General features: G+C 44.7%; 1 protein-coding gene across 1 annotated transcript in view; it reads right to left on the bottom strand.

The window, feature by feature from the left end:
- The window catches only part of LOC149451008 (vomeronasal type-2 receptor 26-like), a 32332-nt gene extending 22056 nt beyond the window's left edge, over positions 1 to 10276 (bottom strand). Inside the window, exons 1-2 of the mRNA XM_089691152.1 lie at positions 10195 to 10276; positions 6917 to 6978 (exon numbers count right to left, since the gene is read on the bottom strand). Coding sequence (XP_089547278.1) covers positions 6917 to 6978; positions 10195 to 10276 — 144 coding nt within the window. The remainder of the gene's footprint in view (positions 1 to 6916; positions 6979 to 10194) is intronic.
- Positions 10277 to 23229: the final 12953 nt, after the last annotated feature.

The following is a 23229-nucleotide window of genomic DNA, read 5'->3' as shown; positions in this document are numbered from 1 at the left end:
GTGGCACCGGGTTGCAAGGATATGGCGCAGTTGTAAGGACGATGAGCAGGTAAGGCACCAGCGCGTACCTTATCAAACACGTCCTGGTACTCCCCATAATCAGTGGGCAACGCAGAGTCCGAGGAGGCACACAACACCTTAACCGGCCCACGGATGCACCCGGCCCCACACTGTGGAGACCACGAGAGTATCTCGGCTGTTTGCCAATTGAAGGTTGGATTGTGCATCTGGAGCCAGGGATACCCCAAAACCACCGAATAGTGCGGAGAAGAAATCACCTGGAAACAGGCCAACTCCCTGTGAACAGCCCCAATAGCTACTTCAACTGGCATAGTCTCGTGGGTAACCTGCGGTGGCTGCAGGGGCCTGCCATCTATCGCCTCGAGAACCAATGGGGTAACTCGAGCCTGCAGGGGAATGGAGTGCTGGGCAGCAAACGAGCTGTCCATAAACAACCCGCCGGCCCCAGAATCTACCAACGTCTGGGCCGTCACCGAGCCCTCCGCCCAATAGAGGACAATGGTGATCAGTGGCTTATCTCTGCGGAACGCCGGGGACGAGGAGACTCCACCCAAGATCTGTCCCCGACAGGATCTCAGGTGCGAGTGTTTCCCGGACGGACTGGACAGGACTGCCGAAAGTGCCCACCAAGACCACAGTACAGGCAGCGACCCTCCCAACGCCGAGCAGCCCGCTCTCCCTCGGAAAGGTGAGCAAAACCCAGCTGCATGGGCTCACCACCAGACAATCTATCCCCAGGAGGCGTGGGAGGAGAGGGAGGAACGGGTGGGACAGAAAACGCAGGTGCCAGTCGATTGGAAGGCCTCCGCAGGTGTTCCTTGAGTGAAGGCCTCTCCTTGAGCCTGGTATCAATCAGGATCAGAAAGGAAATTAGTGCTTCCAGCTCCACAGGCAATTCCTTGGCTGCGATCTCATCCTTCAATGCATCAGAAAGACCCTGAGAAAACGCAGCCACCAGAGCCTCATTGTTCCAACCCACCTCTGCTGCCAGGGTACGAAACTCTATGGCGTACTCGGCAACGGTCCGTGAACCCTGATGCATAGACATGAGCAGCTTGGCAGCCGAGGCGGAGCGAGCCGGTACGTCGAATACCCTACGGAAGGCATCGACAAAACCGGAAAACTCGTGAATCATTGGGTCATTCCTCTCCCATAAAGGATTCGCCCAGGCCAAGGCCTTGTCTGAGAGTAGCGATATTAGGAAACCCACCTTTGACCTCTCAGTCGGAAAAGCGTGGGGTATTAATTTGAAGTAAATCCCCACCACCAACAGACCGAAGTCCCTCAGGGCGCGGAGTCTAAGTCCCAGGCTGCCCTTCACCAGGGCCCCTGATGGTGGGGATGGACTTGATGCAGCCAGGAACCAGGTCACGGCCCCTGAGACACCCCGGCTGCGGTAATGGCCGCCGCCAATGGCGTGTAGCTGGTGAGAATGACAATAGCTTAGTCAGGCAAGCCGGGTCGACAACAACGGGACAAAACGGTACAGAACAGTAGACAGAGAATCACAGGTCACGGCCGGGTTCAGCAACGGACGGTCAGATCGAAGGAAAACACAGAGAATGGTCTTAATCACAAGCCGAGTCAGATACCAGAAGAGTCACGAGCGTATACACAGAGCTGTAGGAAGACAAAGACACAAGACACAAGTGCAAAGAGCATGTGTGGATCACAGGCTTATATGTACTCAGCCACACCCCTCTGGGGAATGGACCTCAGAGACCTGAAGGCATAAAAGATTCCCACCATGCTCAGCAGAAATCAAAGATGGATGCCAGCACATGGAGTAACATAACCTCTGGGAAAAGGTAGGACCTTGACAGGCAGGAGCCGGTGTTGCGAGCAAGAATGAGTACCTCATACCCACTCACGTTGGGGGGCAGGATCTGGGGCCCCCCTTGTTAAAGGGGGCTTCCAGATTCTAATAAGCCCCCCATCTGCAGACCCCCACAACTACATCCCAGGGTTGTGGGGAAGAGGCTTTTGTCCCCATCAACATGGGGACAAGGTGCTTTGGGGGAAGCCCCTCCTGCCCCAAAGCACCTCCCCATGTTGAGGGCATGTGGCCTGGTATGGTTCAGGAGGGGGGGGGGGGCGTTCGCTCATCCCCTCCTTTCCTGACCTTCTGGACTGCATGCTCGGATAAGGGCCTGGTATGGATTTTGGGAGGACCCCATACCATTTTAAAAATAAAATTTGGTGTGGGGGTTCCCCTCGAAATCCATACCAGACCCCAAGGGCTTGGTATGTGTGGGAGGGGGGACCCCCCACACCATTTTTTTTTTAATTTTATTTAATTTTCGGGCAATGCCTACAATTCTCTTGTACACACTACAATCGGCTGTCAGCAGTAAGAAACTGCTCAGTAGATTGTTTGTGTTTCAAGTTCACGGTTGAACATTCTGTAGATTTGAATGTTTTGCCACATACGGAACAGGGGGTTGTTCGGCCCATCACTATTTGTTATGGGTATTTAATTCCTGGCCCTCCCCTATTGAACTGCTAGAAGTAGGTGTTGACTTATATTATTATGTATATTGTATATTACTGTTTATGATATTAGATGTTTATACACACGCCACCCATTTTCTTACAGGAAGCAGCTAAACAGCAATTACAGTTGCTGTTGACACAAATGAAATGATATTCCTAGAAAGGACTTTTCGAACTTTGAACTGTGAACATGAGCCTTACTCATAACCAAAATGCTTTCTGTGGTATACGTGATCACTTGCGTTTTAATACATAAACATATATTTTTAACATAGTGTAGAGACATTCTGTGACTAATGAATGTAATGTGGGCAGTGCAATATGTAGGTGGGGCTTTGTGTAGGTGTAGCTTAAGTGTGGGCAGGGACACAGGGGGCCCCATGATATCCAATTGCATGGGGGCTCCATGTGTTTTCAGCCCACCCCTGGAGGTGCTCCTGCCTTTGCTTCCTGCTACAGATGTCTCACTTCTATGGACACTGGGTAAGCTGAAAGGTGATAGATGATCCACCCCTGGCCCTCAGTGTTATTAACTACCTCCCGCCCGCCATATGAGGAAATGATGGGCGCAAGGCGGTTCTCTCGTTCTGGGAGGGCATCATATGACGTCCTCCCACTCTAACTGCGCGTGTGTGGTTCTGGGGACACGCGGAGATCGGTGGTGTGCTGTGACCCTCGAAGACGTCGGCTCGGTCATATGATCAGCTGTGTCCAATCACAGCTGATCTCATGTAAATAAGGAAATGCCGGTTATCGGAATTTCTCTCCTCTTGAGCTTTCGCGCTGACAGCTCAAGAGGAGAGGAGAGCCGGTAATCGGCATTCCTCAGAGGGGACATCTACACTGATCATCAGGGCACTGATGATCAGGGTAGCCCCAGCAGTGCCACCTGTCAGTGTCCATCAATGTCAGTTGTCAGTGCCCATCAATGCTACCTGCCAGTGTCCATCAGTGCCACATATCAGTGCCCATCAGTGCCACATATCAGTGCCCATCAGTGCCACATATCAGTGCCTTTCTGAGCTGCCTTTCAGTGCCACCTATCAGTGCCAGTCAGTGCCACCTATCAATGCTAGTCAGTGCCACCTATCAATGCTAGTCAGTGCCACCTATCAGTGCCATGTTTTTAGGAAATCAAAACTATTCAGAGAGATAAAACATAGATCTTGGTAATGGTACACTAGATAAATTAAATGTATGGGGATTAGGAGGAGAATGGATTAAAATGGTTTTATAGGCTGAAAGTTTTTTTAAATTCACACATCACATGCATGAAGGTAAAAACCTTAAGTTTGAAGCTCCCCTGGTAGAACCCCCCCCCCCCCCCCCCAATACTTACCTTAGCCTGATCGCGATCCAGTGATGTGCATGATAGTGGCTGCTCTCCCAGGTCTCTGTCACCTCATTGGCTGAGAGACAACAGCGGAAACCATTAGCTCTGTGTTTTATAGGCACACAGAGCAGGGCTCAGGAGCCAGCATGCACGCATTCCCTCATAGCAAGCGGCTTGCCATGGTGGCAGCAGGGGACCTGAGAAAAGGAGGATTGGGGATGCTCTGTGCAAAACAATTGCAAAGAGCAGGTAAGTATAACTGCTTGTTATTTTTTTAAAAATGCCTTTGATATCACTTTATTGTACAGTTCACATAAAATGAGAGGATGGAGATGATGGGGTTCAGCTACAGGTGTTCTGGATAAAAGAGATGAGAGGTTAAACTACAAGTGAGATCAGAGACAGTATGGGACTGCCATATACTGCAAAGGGCGTGAATGAGAGTAGAGGGGTTGTCAGGAGGCGTGATATCATCTTCCTAATCACCACCCAGTAAATGAGACAAAGCTGCTCACAGCAGCCTTAGATTACATGTTGTGATGTTATGATTGGTAAAATCAATCACTTGGTACAGAGCCATTTTCACTGGCTCTGCACTTTTTGTCTGTGATCCTATTTGTCCAATCACAGCTCAATTACAAGGGTGCAGTTCTTCGAGGTCTTATCAGTATGCCTCCCGAAACAACAGTCCCCTCCAAACGAGATTAAACACATTGGTACATCTTTATGAATCTTGTTTACAAATATATACATTTATATATATATATATATTGTGACAGGAGGAGACTCTGTCACTGTGTAAGAGTGTGACGCATGGATTAATACTGGTGTGTAATGTTAAACTGCAATATGCTCTTTGGTCAGTAGATGGCAGCAAAGTACAAGAATCGATTTTGTAGTGACTTGCTAAGATAAGATAAATGCTTATTTACCCTATAAAGTTTAATGAATACTAATTTAGGGGCCGAGTAGGACCCTCAGAAGGGTCATAGTGAACTGTAAATGCAGGTTTGAGGCTGCAATTAAGAAATGACTTACTGCATCACAAACTCTATGGGAAGGGGAGGAGTTCCTGTGCTGAGGAGGAAGTGGAGTCTGGGTCTGGCTGTTGGATGCTGAGGATGTCTGGAGAATCTGTGTGGGGCCTGGAAGAGGATTTACGGCTCACAGTGGAATCTGGCGAGGGCACCTAAGGAAGGTCCACAACGAGGCCAGGAAACAAGTGACTGTATGGTCCGGTTCCGGAGTGGGTCAGGAGAAAGCACCAAGAGCCTGCCAGGGAACCGTAAGTGCGGCTTTGCCGCAGCACATCGCACCACACGTGGTCAGTGACATTTTGGATATACCAGAAAGTTACAAGAGACATACTCCACTTTCCTTTGGATTACAAATAGTATTGCGCAATACTTAGGGTGCACCCCAACGTTATATCTTGCTCAGGAACATTTAGGCGCAGCCAGGCTGCTTTCTGGACATTGGGGAAAAGTCAGCAAGTACGAGGTTAGTCTTAGACAGTATTATTCTTACTGTATGGTTATGCGCTGTTATCATTCTGTTCACGTATGCTCAGCTACATGATTACTATAACTGTTCAGTAAACGTAATTGTTTTAAAAGAACTGCTGTCTGTGTCTGTGTGGCATCGTGTACCCTCTGAATCTGTGGGCCCAACCCTCGGTCTTCCTTCAACTGTGAAAAGATAGGAAAATGCGACACAGGATTCTCATTTAGGGTGAATGCGATGTTCCAGACTAGTGTCTCTGGGCAGAGAAAGCTATGAGCTTGGCTTTCTCTGGACCCTGCAGCTCAGGATCAGAACATTCAATCTTGTGTCCGGGTTTTGCTAGACACCTGCAACCTTTCTGACTACACAACTGTGCAGTATCGTTCAATACTCAGATTTGAGGATAGCTCAGGGCTCCTAGTTGGAGACTACTCTCAGTGTGGGAAGATGGAAGGTCTTGCTGAGGGTCAGAGAGCCCAGCCAGAAGCCAGGAGACAGAAGGTCTCAGTTCCAGGAGTCAGATTGGCTCCTATCAGGGTGTCAGGAGAACCCCCATCCATAGGCTTGAGGTGGGCCTTACAGCAAGGTGCTGTGACTAAAGACTAGAGAGCCAGGAGAGGTACTGCAATTGAAGCTGAGTGAGCTTATGAGCTGGGTGGCTTGGCATTTTCCATTGTAAGGATTTCTGTTGAAGAAGATCCCCTGCATGGGAGGTAATTAGTTTGTGAACATTTGCTTTCTTTGAAATAAAAGTGGGCTACCAAGCCCTTAAAAATAGTTCCTGTCTGCCGTGGAAAATAACGCATCTACCATGAAAGCTAACTATCCCATTTCACTATATATATATATATTTACCTTGTGTCTATATTCTTTAACATTTAGGATATTTTCAGGGGGTTTTGCTTTTAAATATGAATGCATGTCTGATATTGCCTTAATCATGGCGTTTACAGCATAGTAGATAGTATTAGACCCAACACTTGATACAACATGTGGAATATCCTTTATTCTCTCCTTCCCGCTGCAGTTATGCAGCTTTATACCAAATAACTTTTCCATCAGATCATTTTTTAGAGGGGATGGTGATAAACAATGGTGGTATAGCACCCAGAGATCTTCAAGTAACTTGTCTTCTGGATGTATGGAAGGATGGATCCTCAAGAGGAAATGGTTTAGTTCTTCTCCATTAATAACACCCATGTGACTATAAGGCTGGTTTATATAGTCAGGAAATAATGTTGGCAATAGTCCCAAACTACAGTTAACTGTTTTGCATAAATTGTGAAATAGGCCCACATTTGCCATTATGTATGGAGGAAAAATAAAAGTCTTCTCTCTGAAATACCCTCTTTTTATAATTATAGTGTAAATATAGGCATAACTTATTGTTCCACAAAATATAACAATATGTGAAGATGATGTCTTGGTTGGATTTCCTTGTTTGACTGGTTTAGCTACAGTTCTTTTCTCATCAGCTGCATGTTGAAAGGTCTCTATCCAGTATGTGTGCTTAACACAGATGCCCAAACTTTGAAGATTTGAGGTGAGAAGTTGATATTCACTTACCCCGTTCTCATCCTTACTGGTGATAATGTCAACCCAGTTCCAGGAAAAATGTTTTAACAAAGCTGAAATTATTTGAACATAAATAGAAAAATTATGGATAGTTCGAAAAAAAAATGGGTAGGAATGTTTGTCACATAATTTTTGCTCAGTTGCACCATAGCTTATCTATGAAACATAAGTAAATAGAAATTAATTAAAGTATGTAGTATATCATTAATGGAATATAGTTTGTTCAACTGTCAAAAACATTAATAAAATAACAGCTGCCTAAAACGTACCTCCAAATTAGGACTAACTTCCTGCTTTCTCTAGCACATTGATTGTAATTAGGGATGAGGGCACCTAGCAGCCAACTTCTTTTTAACCACTTGCCCTCCTGAGGATTTACCCCCCTTAATGACCAGGCCTCTTTTTACTACTCGGCGCTGCACTAATTCAACTGATAATTGCGCGGTCATGCAATGCTGCTTCCAAACGAAATTTACATCCTTTTTTTCACACAAATAGAGCTTTCTTTTGGTGGTATTTGATCACCTGAGCACTTTTTTATTTTTCACGCTATAAACAAAAAAAGACCAAAAATTTTGAAGAAAAACGATATTTTTTACTTTCAGCTATAAAAAATATATAGTAAACTCAAAGTTAGTTATAAATTTAGGCCAAAATGTATTCTGCTACATGTTTTTGGTAAAAAAATCTCAATAAGTGTATATTGATTGCTTTGTGTGAAAGTTATAGCGTCTACAAACTATGGTATAAATACTGTAATTTACGCCATTTTTCTGCTATACAGCGCTGCGCTAGTTTAACGGACAATTGCGCGGTCATGCAATACGGTACATAAATGAAATTTACATCCTTTTTTTTCCCCACAAATTGAGCTTTCTTTCCGTGGTATTTGATCGCCTGTGCGTTTTTTATTTTTTACGCTATAAAAAAAAAGGCTGACAATTTGGAGGAAAAAAAACATATTTTGGACTTTTTGATATAAAACATGTCCAGTAAAAAAAAATTTAAAAATCAAATTTAGTTATAAATTTCTGCCAAAATTTATTCTGCGACATGTCTTTGCTACAAAAAACCCAATATGTGTAAATTAATTGGTTTACGTGAAAGTTATAGCGTTTACAAATGGCGGGAAAGATACTCGGATTTTAAAAATTTTTTTATACTAATAATGGCGGCGATGAGCGACTTAGGCGGCGATCAGTGACTTATTGCGGAAATGCGGCGGACATTCTGACACTGGGGGGGAACTGACTTGGGGTCACTGACATCCCCAGTGACAAATGGGTAAATAGTCCCTTACAGTACACCAATACAGTGATCAGTGCAAAAAAACCGCCTCTGACACTACTAATGGCACTGTGGAGGAAGGGGTTAACTTTATTATTCAGTGAAAGGGTTAACTGTGTTAGGGGAGTGTTTTACTAGGGGGCGGGGGTGTGTACTGCAGGGAACACCACTGATAGGGACAGATAAACTCTTCTGTCCCGATCAGCGTGTCAGGAGCTGTCAGGGAACAGACAGAAAGCACAGCTACTGCAGCCCTGCTCTCTGTCAGTGATTGCCGCTAATCGTCGGGACATAGCCGGTAACGACCGGCTGTGACCCGGCGACTGACATCCGCAGCCGTGATCGGTGGGACAGGTAGGGCGGCGGCGCGCGCCCCCTACCTGTTTTAAAAACACACGTTTTAAAATGTGGTTTTGCCCAGCCGTGCCTCCCTGCCGCTGTATTTCTACAGTGGCTGGGCGGGATGTGGTTAAAGTGCTGTTAATGCATCATTGTGTTCCTCCATGTTCCTTAGGGGAGCAAGCTGCCACTGTCTTTAATAGTGCTGCTAATGCACCATTTTATCCCCTTGCTCCTCCTCCATAGCAGCCATTTTTTAGATGGACTGCTAATGCACCCTGTTTTTCCTCTTCCTTCTCTTCTCCTAAATCAACAATAGTAAGAAGAAGGTTGTGGTGCTGGCAGTGATGAAGAATAATATGGTTCTGGCATTTTAGAAAAGGTGTGTAGCAAAAATAAAATTGGGCCCCCCCCACCCTTCTATAGCACTGGTGAAAGGGCAGGCAGCATAAAGAGAAGGAAGGAAATTATATGGATGGGGGATGGGACAGGCATCTGCAAAAAGCATTAACATGTTCCCTTGACCATAGGCTGCCTACCCTTCCCCATATCTTCCTTCAATGGGAAAACCTACAGAGGGAGTCCATATCTGATTCTTAGCTGTCAAAGACTTGACGTTTTTGTTTCTGCCATATACATTATTTTCACACATTATTTACATATTTACAATATAATTTTGGTCTATTTCTTTTCACTGCTACCCCTCCCATAAAATCTAGTAGAAATTTCTGGCCTAGTTCTTCTCCTCAAAGTGCAAATATTAGCCTCCTGTTTTGGGCCTGCTAATGCACCTTTTTCCTTCTTGTCAAGGGTCCACACCAGCCTATTTTATGGAATGCTTTTGAGCCTTGTAGCCTTTTCCCTCTTCTCTATCTCAAGGGTGCATAGCAGGCATGTTTTTTTGCACCTGACGGTTGCTCTCGTTTCCTCCTCCTCCACATCATGGGTGCATAGGGCCATGTTTAGGGACTTCTAATGTAGCCTTTTCCTCCACCTCCACATCATGGGTGCATAGGGCCATGTTTATGGACTTCTAATGTAGCCTTTTCCTCCACCTCCACATCATGGGTGCATAGGGCCATCTTTATGGACTTCTAATGTAGCCTTTTCCTCCTCCTCCACATCATGGGTGCATAGGGCCAAGTTTATGGACTTCTAATGTAGCCTTTATCTCCACCTCCACATCATGGGTGCATAGGGCCATTTTATGGACTTCTAATGTAGCCTTTTCCTCCAACTCCACATCATGGGTGCACATCAGCAATTTTAATTTGGGTCTGATAATGCACCCTTGTGCTCTTCCTCCTCAAAGGCACAGAGCAGCCACTTGTCTTTCTAAGGCTGCTTCTGCACCCTTTCCCTCTGCTTCCTCCTCCACTAATCTCACCATATCCCTTTCCAACTGGCTTCCCTGCTGAAGTATCCAAAGAGTATCCAACAAGTTTTGAGGGTCCAAGAGAACCCTCTAATCAGGGCTTGAATGACAGCAATGTGACTAGACTAGAAGTGAACTTGCAGCCCATACCAGCTGTTGACAAGGCCTGCGCCTGTAATCACACCGGAAGAAATAACATTACACACCCAGTTCACTTCTAGTCTAGTAATATTGCTGTCATTCAAGACGACTGAAACACATTGGTCACCTTTTGGATTGTCCTCTTGACTTTTACTGTAATAAAGTTTTATCTGGACCTCTAAGCAGTGGTTTGGCACTTCAATTTCCATGTTGTTACTCTACCAGTATCCAGAATGCCAAGAAGCAGCAGGAGGAAGAGGATGAATATGATAAGGGAAAAAAGGAGAGTTGGGGTGCTTGAAGAAAGGAAAAGGAAGATTGGCAATGATGTCAGTGAGGACAAGGATAAAATAAGGAATGGCCTCAATGTGGAAGTTTCAGTACTCCACAATACAAGGGAATAATCATGCAGGAATCTATGCTACCATCCAAATTCCCTTCTTTGCCTTACCTGGTATTAACTTTAAGTAATCCCCTTTATTAACCACTTCCAGTCCGGACACTTTCACCCCCTTCCTGTCCAGGACAATTTTCAGCTTTCAGCGCTATCGCACTTTGAATGACAACTGCGCGGTCATGCAACACTGTACCCATATTCATTTTTTAGCATTTGAGACAGATAAAGCTTTATTTTTTTTTTTTAAAGTGTTTTTCTTATAACATTTTGCAAATAAATAATCTTTCTTCATAAATCTTGGCCAAAATATATTCAGCTATCTTTTTAGTAAAAAAAAAAAATAACCCAAATTAGTTTATAACCAAAAATTATAATAATTTTTAAATTTTTTTTTACATTTTTTTTTTTTTTTATATTATTATTTATGGGTTTTTTTTTTACATACTGTCATCCTAGCAGCACAGTGTCACCATAGTGACACACTGTACTACTTGTGGGGGGTGATGAAGATTTTTTTTTTTTTTACACTGATTTCTTTTACACCCATAAAGGCTGTAAAAACAATAATTTCTCCTTCTCTCTGGCTGCATTCTTTCAGCCATTGAGAACGACTGTGTGAGCTGTGATTGGTCGCAGCTTGTCACATGGTACAAGGCTGTTGTGAATAGCCTTGTACTATGTGACCTCTGTGATCGTTCACAGATTTCACACGTAGTAAGCAATGATGTCAGAAGTGACATCATTGCTTACTACTCTGCGTGTGATCACTGATTGGCCAATCAGCAATCACATGATCAGGACCTCGCACAGAGGTCCCGTCCGACGATTGGTGTTCCACTGTGTCCGAAGGACACAGCGGGCACTGAATCGCGGGGCTGCGCGCTCCCAGGGAGCACGCACAAGCAGGGGGCAAGGAGGCCATTTATAAACGGCCACCCGACCCTGCACTGCCACCATCAGGCCGTTTATATACAACGGCCGGACGGGAGGTGGTAAAAATAAAGGTCTGTGAGCCCTAAAATGAGAGGCAGACATTCTATATGCTAAGGATTTTATAAGATGCAATCTGTAGATTTTATTGCCCGTAGAGCCTGCCAACAAATCCCGTATGTTTTCCAGTTCATTTAACATTGTGACAATGCTGTTTGTTCATTGATGAAAACACAAATCACATGTTCACCATGCATACAGGGTTTTCTCAGAAGGACATTTAATATGAAGGGGACTTTAAGTAACAGACACAACTCAAGCTAACAATTTTAAGTTGTTACAGCAAAAGGTTGACAACACTACTGTACAATTTCAGTGCAGAAAGAATAACACTTTCACCCTGCTGAAGGAAGCAGAAAAATAAGGGATCAACAGTTAACAAAACTATGTTGTGGGGGAACTCAAAATTACACAACCTGCTGTGTTAACCACTTTAGCTTCAGAAGATTTACCCCCCCCCCCCTTCCCGACCAGGCCATTTTTTGTGATACGGCACTGTGTCAGTTTACAGTTGCAAGAAAAAGTATGTGAACCCCTTGGGATTACGTGGAGTTTTGCATGAATTGGGCATAAAATGTGCTCTGAACGTCATCTAAGTCAGAACAATAGAAGAACACAGTCTGCTGAACATAATACTACACAAACATTAGATGTTGCCATGGTTTAATTGCATATAACATGTAAACATTCACAGTGCAGGGAGGAAAAAGTATGTGAGGTCCTAGCTTAATGACTTCTCCCAGAGCTAATTGGAGCCAGGAGTGAGCCAACCTTGACTCCAATCAGTGTGATGATATTGGATGTGTTGCTGACAGCTGTCCTGCCCTTAAAAAACACACACATGTTTTGGGTTTACTGGTTTCAAGAAGCACTGTCTGATGTGAACCATGCCTCGCAGAAAAGAGCTCTCAGAAGACCTACGATCAAGAATTGTTGACTTGCATGAAGCTGAAAAGGGTTACAAAAGTATCTCCAAAAGCCTTGATGTTCATGTGTCCACGGTAAGACAGACTGTTTACAAATGGAGAAAGTTTAGCACTGTTGCTACTCTCCCTAGGCACGGTCGTCCTGTAAAAATGACTGCAAGAGCACAGCGCAGAATGCTGCATGAGGTAAAGAAGAATCCCAGAGTGTCAGCTAAAGACCTACAGAAATCTCTGGCACATGCTAACATTTTTGTTGACACATCTACAATAAGGAAAACATTAAACAAGAATGGAGTACATGGGAGGACACCACGGAGGAAGCCATTGATTAGATGACGTTCAGAGCACATTTTATGCCCAATTCATGCAAAACTCCACGTAATCCCAAGGGGTTCACATACTTTTTCTTGCAACTGTAACAAACAATTGCGCTGTCATGCAACGCTGTACCCAAATGAAATTTATAACTTTTTTTACCCACAAATAGAGATTTCTTTTGGTGCTATTTGATCACCTCTACATTTTTTACTTTTTGAGTTATAAACAAAAGAAGACCGACAATGTTGAAAAAAAACAATATTTTTTATTTTTTTACTATAAAACATATCCAAAACAATTTTAAAAAATCAAAATTTCTGCATAAATTTAGGGCAAAATGTATTCTGCTACATATTTTTGGTAAAAAAATTCCAACAAGTGTATATTGATTAGTTTGCGCAAAAGTTATAGCGTCTACAAACTATGTGACATATACTGGAATTTTTTCATTTATTTTTCATCCAATCAATAAGCGACTTATAGCGGGACTGCGATTTTGCAGTAGACATTTTTACATTACCTGGCCCTTTGTGGGAACCAGTGACACTAATACAGTGATCAGTGCTAAAAATATACACTCTCACTGTACTAATGACACTGGCTGGGAAGGGGTTAACATCTAGTGTGATCAAAGGGTTAATTGTGTGCCTAGCTATGTGCTTGGTGTACACTAGGTGGTGCTGGTAAAAGAGGAAGTGATGGATCGTGTTTCCAGTTCTGAAGGTACACACAACCGATCACTGCCCGCTGTCAGAACAGAGCTCTGCCTATGTAAACATAGGCAGAGCTCTGTTGTTCCTCCCTGCCCAATGATCTGCGGGTACCAGTGAACATCTGTTTGCGGGGACTTGCAGATCAGCAGCTGCTGTAACAGTTCACAGCAGAAGCAATCCACCGGCAGTGCGCGTGCCCCATGAGGTGGAAGTGCAAAATCACATACATATACATGCTTTTGCACAGGAGAACCACCCTGTAGCAGTAAAACTGCTATTGAGCGGTCTTCAAGTGGTTAATGCTGATAGACTACTACACCCCTTTCCTAACACCTAGACTAACTACCCTGTAGAATAAATTTGTGTATACTTACCTATTTTCAGGGCACTTAAGTCTGGACATGTGATTTCCCCTATGTAAGCCAGCCCCAGCTACAGAGGAAAGGAGAGTGCTCTACAAAGGCCGGACTGCCTGAGCAGTGACATCTCCAAAAGGCTTACTAGAGAAGAGCTGATCAAGTGACAGGACCGTGGCCTGAGAATAAGTAAGTATATGCATCTTTCTTCCACAGGATAGTTAGTATAGGTATTAGAAAGGGGATGGGGGGGGGGGGGCATGGAGCACTTTTGGGATTACATAGTTTTAGCCCAGAATTGCACTTTATTTACAGGTACTTATATAGTGCCGTCAATTTACACAGCGCTTTACATATATATTGTACATTCACATCAGTCCCTAACCCTCAAGGGGCGTACAATCTAAGGTCCCTAACTCACATTCATACATACACATACTAAGGACAATTTAGACAGGAGCCAATTCACTTATCAGCATATCCTTGGAATGTGGCAGGAAACCAGAGTACCTGGAAGAAACCCACGCAGGCACAGAGAGGACATGAATACCCTAGGCAGGTGGTGCCGTGGTTGGGATTTGAACCATCGACCCTAGTACTGCTGGGGGGAAGTGCTAACCATTTAGCCACTGTGCTGCCCATACCTTAAAGCTGAATTACTAGGAACCTAAAAGTTGTCCCTTGCAGTGGGGCTGTGCCTGCACTGCAGGGTTAACTGCTCACTTATGTCTAGAGCAGGGGTGGGCAACTGTGGCCCTCCAGCTGTTGTAGAACTACAAGTCCCATGAGGCATTGCAAAACTGACAGTTACAAGCATGACTCCCAAAGGCAGAGGCATGATGGGACTTATAGTTCACCGACAGCTGGAGGGCCACCGTTGCCCACCCCTTGTCTAGAGGGAACAGATACAGCAGATTTACTTACCTGATTATCTGCTCCCACAGGCTCCTTTGTACTGATAGATCAGTCCCTCCAACCTATGATTTGGTGGTCTAAGGTCTTCTGACATCATAGCATACTAAGGTACAGTCCTCTGTCAAAGCATATGGGAGCTCCGTCTGTCGAAGGAGCAGAGGAATGGGTAAGTAAATGTGCTTTTCCCATCCTCTAGTATGAAATGAGCAGTTAAAGTGATTGTAAAGGGTGAAGTTTTTTTAACTTCATGCATCCTACAAGGGGCGGACTGACAATTCATGGGGCCCCCGGGCAATAGGGGATCATGGGGCCTGTGTCCTTGCCCAAACTCACAAAAACATATGAAAAAGGTACCAGGGGCATCTCATGGGGCCCCCTACTGCCCCCGGGACCTCGGGCAGTGCCCGAGTTTCCAAATGGTCAGTCCACCCATGCATCCTACAGCCTCTCTCTCCTCATTGGCTGAGACACAATTACAGCCAGTGAAGAGGGGGCTGGGGAGGGACTGAGCCACTCTCTGTATGTCCCATAGATACACAGAGCTGTCTCGGGAACAAGCACACATGAGTGTCCACAGCGCAAGCAACTTTCGCGGTGGGCACTCAGCAAGGGGGAGGTGTCACAAGCACTAGCAGTGGACCTGTAAAGAGGAGGATCAGGACTGCTCTGTGCAAAACCATTACACAGAGCAGGTAAATATAACATGTTTGTTATTTTAACCGCTTCTGTGCCGCCCTATAGCAGAATACTGTTACAGGGCAGCATGGGTGCACAGAATCACATGCCGCCATTCACAGCCTGGGCTGTCAATCGCTGGATTCTGGCTGGTGATTCCCCGCTGGCACCCAGCGATCTCTGAGGATTTCCGATGGGGGAGAGACCTGTATGTAAACAACACGGATCTCTCCCCTGTCAGCTCATGCACACTGCTTTGTATGGCTCTGCATAGCGCAGCCATACAAAGCAGTGTGCTTACAGAGTAAAGCACACACACCGCCCCCTAGTAAAACACACACAGCACACAGTCTACCACTTGCCCTGAAGAGGATTTCCCCCCCCTTCCTGACCAGGCCATTTTTTGCAACACAGCGCTGCGTTACTTTATCGGACAATTGTGGTGTCATGCAATGTTGCACCTAAATGAAATTTACGTCCTTTTTTTCCACAAATAGAGCTTTCTTTTGGTGGTATTTGATCGCCTGTGTGTTTTTTATTTTTTGCTCTGTAAACAAAAAAAGACCAATAATTTTGAGAAAAAAAACAATATTTTTACTTTTTGCTATTAACCTCCCTGGCGGTAATCCCGAGTGTGGCTTGGGGTTAATTTACAGCATCAAAATCGGTATCCCCGAGCCACACTCAGCATTACACTATAGTACTTCTCCTGCGATCCCCCGATCCTTACCTTGTCCTGTGATCCCCTGATGTCCTAACCTAAAGGTTCCTTCCCTGCGAGCATTGGGACGCAGGGGACGGGAACAGGCAGGAGATTCAAAAAAGTTAAAATATGACATACACACAATACATTGTAATCTCTTAGTATTCCATTCCTGTATCAAACCATTTCACATACATTTTGTCCCGAGTGCTTTGTCCGGCGCCCTGCCTGCATTTTTACTGTTCTTTCTGCCTGGAAACTGAGAAACGTCCATGGCGTCCAAAAAGCGTCCCTTTAGGTCAAAAGCGGTTTTAGACCGGCTAAAGAACAGCGATAGTAAATCAGAACCACTTGCAGAATTGAGTGATAATGATTTGTGGGGGAAATTCCTCATCAGACACTGAAAACGATTCTGTGACTGAGCTCAGTGATGTGCGAACTTGGCGCTCTATTTCAAACTTCAGTGTTTTTGGTTTGATTACGTTATTGAATTAAATGTTTTATTATTATATTATTATTTTTTATAATTATTTATTATATTCATTAATGATTTACTAACTGCTAAAACCAATGGCCACTACTCCATACTCTTACTACTTGACCTCTCTGTGGCTTTTGATACGGTTGACCATCCCCTCCTCCTCAAAAAACTCCACTCTCTTGGCCTCAGAGACTCTGCTCTCTCCTGGTTCTCCTCCTACCTATTGCAGCGCTCCTTCAGTGTTACCTATAACTCTGGCTCCTCCTCTCCACTTCCTCTTTCGGTAGGGGTCCCTCAAGGTTCTGTCCTTGGACACCTTCTCTTCTCCATCTACACCTCCTCCCTTGGACACTTGATAAACTCCTATGGCTTTAAGTACCATCTCTATGCTGATGACACACAAATCTATCTTTCTACTCCTCACCCCTTTAGTCTCCTCTCACATTACTAGCCTACTAAGTGACATCTTCGGCATGGATGTCACTCCACTTCCTCAAACTCAATCTTTCCAAAACTGAGCTCTTAGTATTCCCCCCAGCCCGTGCCACCTCCCCTGACTTCTCCATCAAGATCAATAATACAACCATCAGTCCATCCCCTCATGCCAGGGTACTAGGTGTAATCCTAGACTCCAATCTGTCCTTTCACCCCCAAATCCAATCACTGTCCAAATCATGTAGACTTCACCTCCGCAACATCTCCAAGATACGCCGTTCCTAACCTCGGAAACCACTAAGCAACTTATTCACTCCCTGGTTATCTCTTGCCTTGACTATTGTAACTCCCTCCTCATTGGCCGACCTCATCGCAGGCTATCTCCTCTTCAGTCTATCATGAATGCTGCTGCCGGACTCATCCACCTTACTAACCGTTCTGTATCAGCCACCTCTCTCTGCCAATCCCTCCACTGACTTCCCATTGCCCAATGGATAAAATTCAAAACACTAACAATAACATATAAAGCCATTTATAACTCTGGCCCAAATGACATCACCAATCTTGTCTTTAAATATCACCCAAACCGTACTCTTCGCTCCTCGCAAGACCTCCTACTCTCTAGCTCCCTTGTCTCCTCCTCCCATGCTCATCTCCAGGACTTCTCCAGAGCTTCCCCATCCTCTGGAACCCTCTACCCCAATTTATCAGACTATCGCCTACTCTGCTCACTTTTAGGCGATCTCTGAAAACCTATCTCTTCAGGGAAGCCTATCCTGCCCTCAGCTAATACTGGAATCTTCTACTCTTTCAACCAGTCCATCCCCCACAGTTACTACCTTTTGTACCACTAGCCCCTCCCTCCTAGATTGTAAGCTCCAAGGAGCAGGGCCCTCCTAACCCTCTTGTATTGAACTGTATTGTTGCTGTATTCTCTCCCGTTATATTGTAAAGCGCAGAGCAAACTGTTGGCGCCATATAAATCCTGTATAATAATAATAATAATAATTATAGTATAATTTATCATTTTGTATTTCAAACGTTATCATACCCGGGATGTTTACTAAACTCTTGTCACTTAAGTGAGTTATTCCTAAGAATTACAGGCCTACAATATAAAACAATAAAATTCCATGCAAAACAATGTACCGCTTTGACATTCACAAATATTGATTAGTTAGACCACCAGGGAGGTTAAACATGTTTAGTAAAACATTTTTAAAAAGTCAAATTTTTTCATAAATTTAGGCCAAAATGTATTCTGCTCCATGTCTTTGCTAAAAAAAAATTCCAATACGTGTAATTAATTGGTTTAGATAAAAAAAAGTTATAGCGTTTACCAGGGGTGGACTAACAGCTCATGGGACCCCCGGGCAATAGGGGATCATGGGGCCCCTGTGTCCTTGCCCAAACTCAAAAAAGCCTATGAAAAAGGTATTAGGGGTAACTCATGGGGTCCCCTACTGACCCCGGGCCCTCGGGCACTGCCCGAGTTCCTAAATGGTCAGTCCGCCCCTGGCGTTTACAAATGGTGGTGTATATATACTGGAATTTTTTTAAATTTTTTACTAGTAATGGTGGTGATTAGTGACTTATAACGGGACTGCGGTGGGCATTCTGACACTGAGGGGAACTGACTTGGTGTCACTGACATCCCCAGTGACACCAATACAGTGATCAGTGATAATATAAAGCACGGACTCTGTACTAATGGCAGGAAGGGGTTAACATGTGGGGAGATCAAAGGGTTAACTGTGTGCTGTTTCACAGTATGCTGTGTGAGTGCTTTACACTGTAAGCACACTGCTTTGTATGGCTCTGCTAAGTAGAGATATATAAACTAGTGTGCAGGAGCTGACAGGGAAGAGATCTGTGTTGTTTATACACAGGTCTCTCTCCACCATTGGAGATACTCGGCAATCACCGGGTGCCGGACACAATGATTGACAGCTGAGGCCACGAATGTATATATACGTGATTTCTGCTATAGGGCGGCCGGGAAGCAGTTAAAAAAGTTTCTTTAAAAAAAATGATGTATGTTACCTTACCTTATAGCTAAAATGATTAGGTGACATAAAGAATTAAATGACATGGTTCATAGAGGTACAGTATATGATGACTATTACCTGTGAGTACCCATAAATACTTAGTAGCTGGGCTATAGAAATGGTTGTTCCAGAGACAAAATCTCCAATCAATCCAACAAATTTTCCTTGTCCCCAGCAAGAGTAGTTAGGAACCGTCATTTCTGGACCAGATAAAATTTCGATGGTATTTTTCATAGCTTTCTTTGTATCCCCACAAGAATCATAGAGGTGATAGCCCAGAGTGATGTTAGGGAGAATATAAGGATCATTATTTATGTATTCAAAAGTAAAAAGAAAATTAACAAGATCTTTGTAACTTCCTGGATAAGGGCTGTAAAGGAAATGACATACAGTATGTTTACCCGGTAAATTCCACGTGCACACGTGTTTAAGAATTTAATTATACACAGCTACAGAAGCGCAACTTCATAATAATCACACACACCAGGGGCGGACTGACAACTCATGGGGCCCCCGGGCAATAGGGGATCCTGGGGCCACTGTGTCCTTGCCCAAACTCAAAAAAGCCTATGAAAAAGGTACCATATCCATTTCATGGGGCTCCATACTGACCCCGGGCCCTCGGGCAGTGCCCGAGTTTCAAATGGTCAGTCCGCCCCTGACACACACTACATACTCACTGATTATCTCTTAAATGAAAATAACTGAAGAAATCAGAAGTTTATATGTAGCATGTCTAGACAAAGAGCTTAGGGCGTAACCACTTCCAGTCCGGACACTTTCACCCCCTTCCTGTCCAGCCCAATTTTCAGTTGTCAGCGCTGTCACACTTTGAATGACAATTGCGCGGTCATGCAACACTATACCCATATGAATAATTTAGCATTTTTTGAGACAGATAAAACTTTATTTTGGTGGTATGTATTCACCGCTGGGATTTTTTTTTTTTGCTATATAAATGAAAAAGTCCAAAAATATTGAAAAAAAGTGTTTTTCTTATAAAATTTTGCAAACAAATAATCTTTCTTTCCAAAATTTATTCAGCTATCCTTTTAGTAAAAATAAAATAACCCAAATTAGTTTATTACCAAAAATTATAATTTTTCAAACTTTTTTTTACATTTGTATTTTTTTTTTATTATATTCTTTGTGTTTTTTTCTTTTTTAACATACTGTCGCCCTAGCAGTACAGTGTCACCATAGTGACACTGTACTACTTGTGGGGTGTGATGAAGATTTTTATTTTTTTTACACTGATTGCTTTTACACCCATAAAGGCTGTAAAAGCAACCATTTCCCCTTCTCTCTGGCTGCATTCTTGCAGCCATTGAGAAATACTTTGAGAGCTGTGATTGGTCACAGCTTGTCACACGGTACAAGGCTGTTGTGAATAGCCTTGTACCATGTGACCGCTGTGATCATTCACAGATTTCACAAGTGACATCTTGCTTACTACTACTATTGCTTGCTTACTACTATTCATGTGATCACTGATTGGCCAATTAGTGATCACATGATCGGGACCTCACACAGAGGTCCCGTACAGCGATCGGTGCTCCCAGGGAGCGCGCGAAGGCTAAAATGGTGGGCACCGTTTATGAACGGCAACCCGCTCCTACACTGCTCCCATCCGGCCGTTTATATACATGGGCCGGACGGGAAGTGGTTAAAAGTCCAAATCTAGGGTTACATTCTGTTTCAGATTTAAAGCGGAAGCTCAACTTATTTGCCTTCTCCCCCCTCCACTGCCATATTTGGCACCTTTTGGGGGGGGGGGAGTGGGGAGCAGATACCTGTTTTTGACAGGTCCCCGCTCCCTCTTCCGGCTCAGCTCGCCGTGGCAAAGTGAGACGGAAGTTCAGCCCCCTCCTTCCTCCTGCAGTTTCCTGGGAACTTTCACAGGTCCCAGAAGGCTACCGGACCAATTAGGAGGCGCAGAGCGACTCGCGCATGCAGGGATGCTGTTAGAAACCATGGGGCCCCATGCAGCCAGCCTGTCAGGGCCCCCAAAGAAAACAAAGTTTACTTGGCTTCAGTTATGAATGAACAGAGTAAGTGATTGCTACCGATCGATCACTGTGTTCATTCAGGAACGAAAGAGGCTGGCAAATGTGACATGTTTACTGAGCCTGCCCCCACTCTCCATCCTGAAGGATCCTATTGTGTGCTTGCAGCTGCTGGTGGGAAGGAGAGGGGGGTAGCCGGTAGCACTGCAGGGGTGGGGGCACACAGGGGAGCCTGGGCAGCAGGGAGAAACGTATGATGTACAGGGAGGGGGATGGCTGTGGTGGGGGGGAAATTACTGGAAACGATCCCTCTCTCTGCAGCAGCTGACAGCCAGCAGGAGGGAGAGGAGAAGAAGCCAGCTTTCAGCTGTGGCAGAAAGAGCTATTCAGAGGAGTGGTTCCAGTAATTGCCCCCCCCCCCGCCATGCTGATCACCCTCCCTGCCCACATCCAATTCACCTGACAGTCTGGGCCCCCCTGCTGGCCTGGGCCCCATACAGGAGGACTGGTGGTACCCCTTTATCCATGGCCCTGCGCACATGCCCAGTGGGCACCCGGCTGTGAAGCCACAAGCTGCCACAGCCTGGTGCCCACAGTTGAGATGCTGGCACCATGGAGGACAGAAGAGGAGAAGGGACGGCACAAGTGAGAACATCGCTGGACTCCGGGACAGGTAAGTGTGTTTATTAAAAGTCAGCAGATACAGTTTTTGTAGCTGCTGACTCTTAATAAACACTTAAATGTCTGGAACTCCGCTTTAAGGTTACAAATCGTTTTCAGATGTAAATTAAATCTATAGGAAAAACTTAATTTTGGATAGAGTATGGGAGGGTTGTAACCCCTGTCAGGTTTTTGCCATCTGTGTCCCATTGCGGAGATTTTTCTTCGCTTCCTGACCCATAGCCAAACAAGAAGAGACAGGAAATTCCTGCGAATTTAGGGAATTTCTTGGGGACCCGAACTAGTAAAGAAAGAAAAAAGTTTTGCCTTTAATTATACTTTAAGGTCTGTGTGACAATGCAAGGCTCTGCCGCTGTGGAAATGTAGGAGAAAATGGCTTCGGATTCACATTAAGGCTTAAAGTGTTACTGAACCCACAACAGTACAATCAGTCTGTAGATGCAGTAAAGCGTGCTTGTTATACTCACTGTGGAACCTAAGGGGTTAATCCTCTGCATTGTGTAAAAAAGGCTGTTTGATCCTGTCTTCTCTGCCCCTCCTCTTGTTCAAATGTTCACGCTGATAAGACTGAACCCATAGCCCTTCTGCCCATGCTCAGTATGGTGTGTATTGCTAGAGATGTATTTTTGTTCTTGGGAGAGTGCATGTGATCAGCACAGGGCCAATCAGCACTGTCCAGACAGATATTAGGGGTTATGTATCCTCCTAGAGCAGAAAGAAAACTAATCCTACAAGCTTTAATCAGTGCTCTGCTGGACACTGATAGAAGGCACAAGCCTGCTGTAACTGCTGATGAGAAAAGGTATTTAGCAGTTACTAAAATACTTGCATTTCCATGTTGTGTGTACTGTAGGAGACCAGATATAGTGAATGCGGGGTCCGGGGAGACCAGATATAGTGAATGCAGGGTCCGGGGAGACCAGATATAGTGAATGCAGGGTCCGGGGAGAGCAGATATAGTGAATGCAGGGTCCGGGGAGACCAGATATAATGAATGCAGGGTCCGGAGAGACCAGATACAGTGAATGCAGGGTCCGGGGAGACCAGATATAGTGAATGCAGGGTCTGGGGAGACCAGATATAGTGAATGCAGGGTCCGGGGAGACCAGATATAGTGAATGCAGGGTCCGGGGAGACCAGATATAATGAATGCAGGGTCCGGAGAGACCAGATACAGTGAATGCAGGGTCCGGGGAGACCAGATACAGTGAATGCAGGGTCCGGGGAGACCAGATATAGTGAATGCAGGGTCCGGGGAGACCAGATATAGTGAATGCAGGGTCCTGGGTTTAGTATCACTTTAATGTAAGGTTCCAGATAATTGTTTCTGAGCAGAGAAAGCTATGCAAATTGCATTGGAGTCAAAGGAAAAGATGAAATTAAGATGGTTACAATGCTTCATTATACAAATAACAAGATTAGATGTTATATGCATTTTATTTGAGAAAACATAACATTTACATTAATCCAATATAATGCACATTTTTAAAGCACAGTGCTAGTTGATAGTTTGGCATA

The sequence above is a fragment of the Staurois parvus genome, unplaced genomic scaffold (assembly GCF_062004578.1).
Source record: "Staurois parvus isolate SC_StPar_1 unplaced genomic scaffold, SC_StPar_1.0 ptg000552l, whole genome shotgun sequence".
In the NCBI taxonomy this organism is placed as follows: Eukaryota; Metazoa; Chordata; class Amphibia; order Anura; family Ranidae; genus Staurois; species Staurois parvus.
Note: the sequence above shows the minus strand (reverse complement) of the source record. Positions and strands in the feature narration are given on the sequence as shown.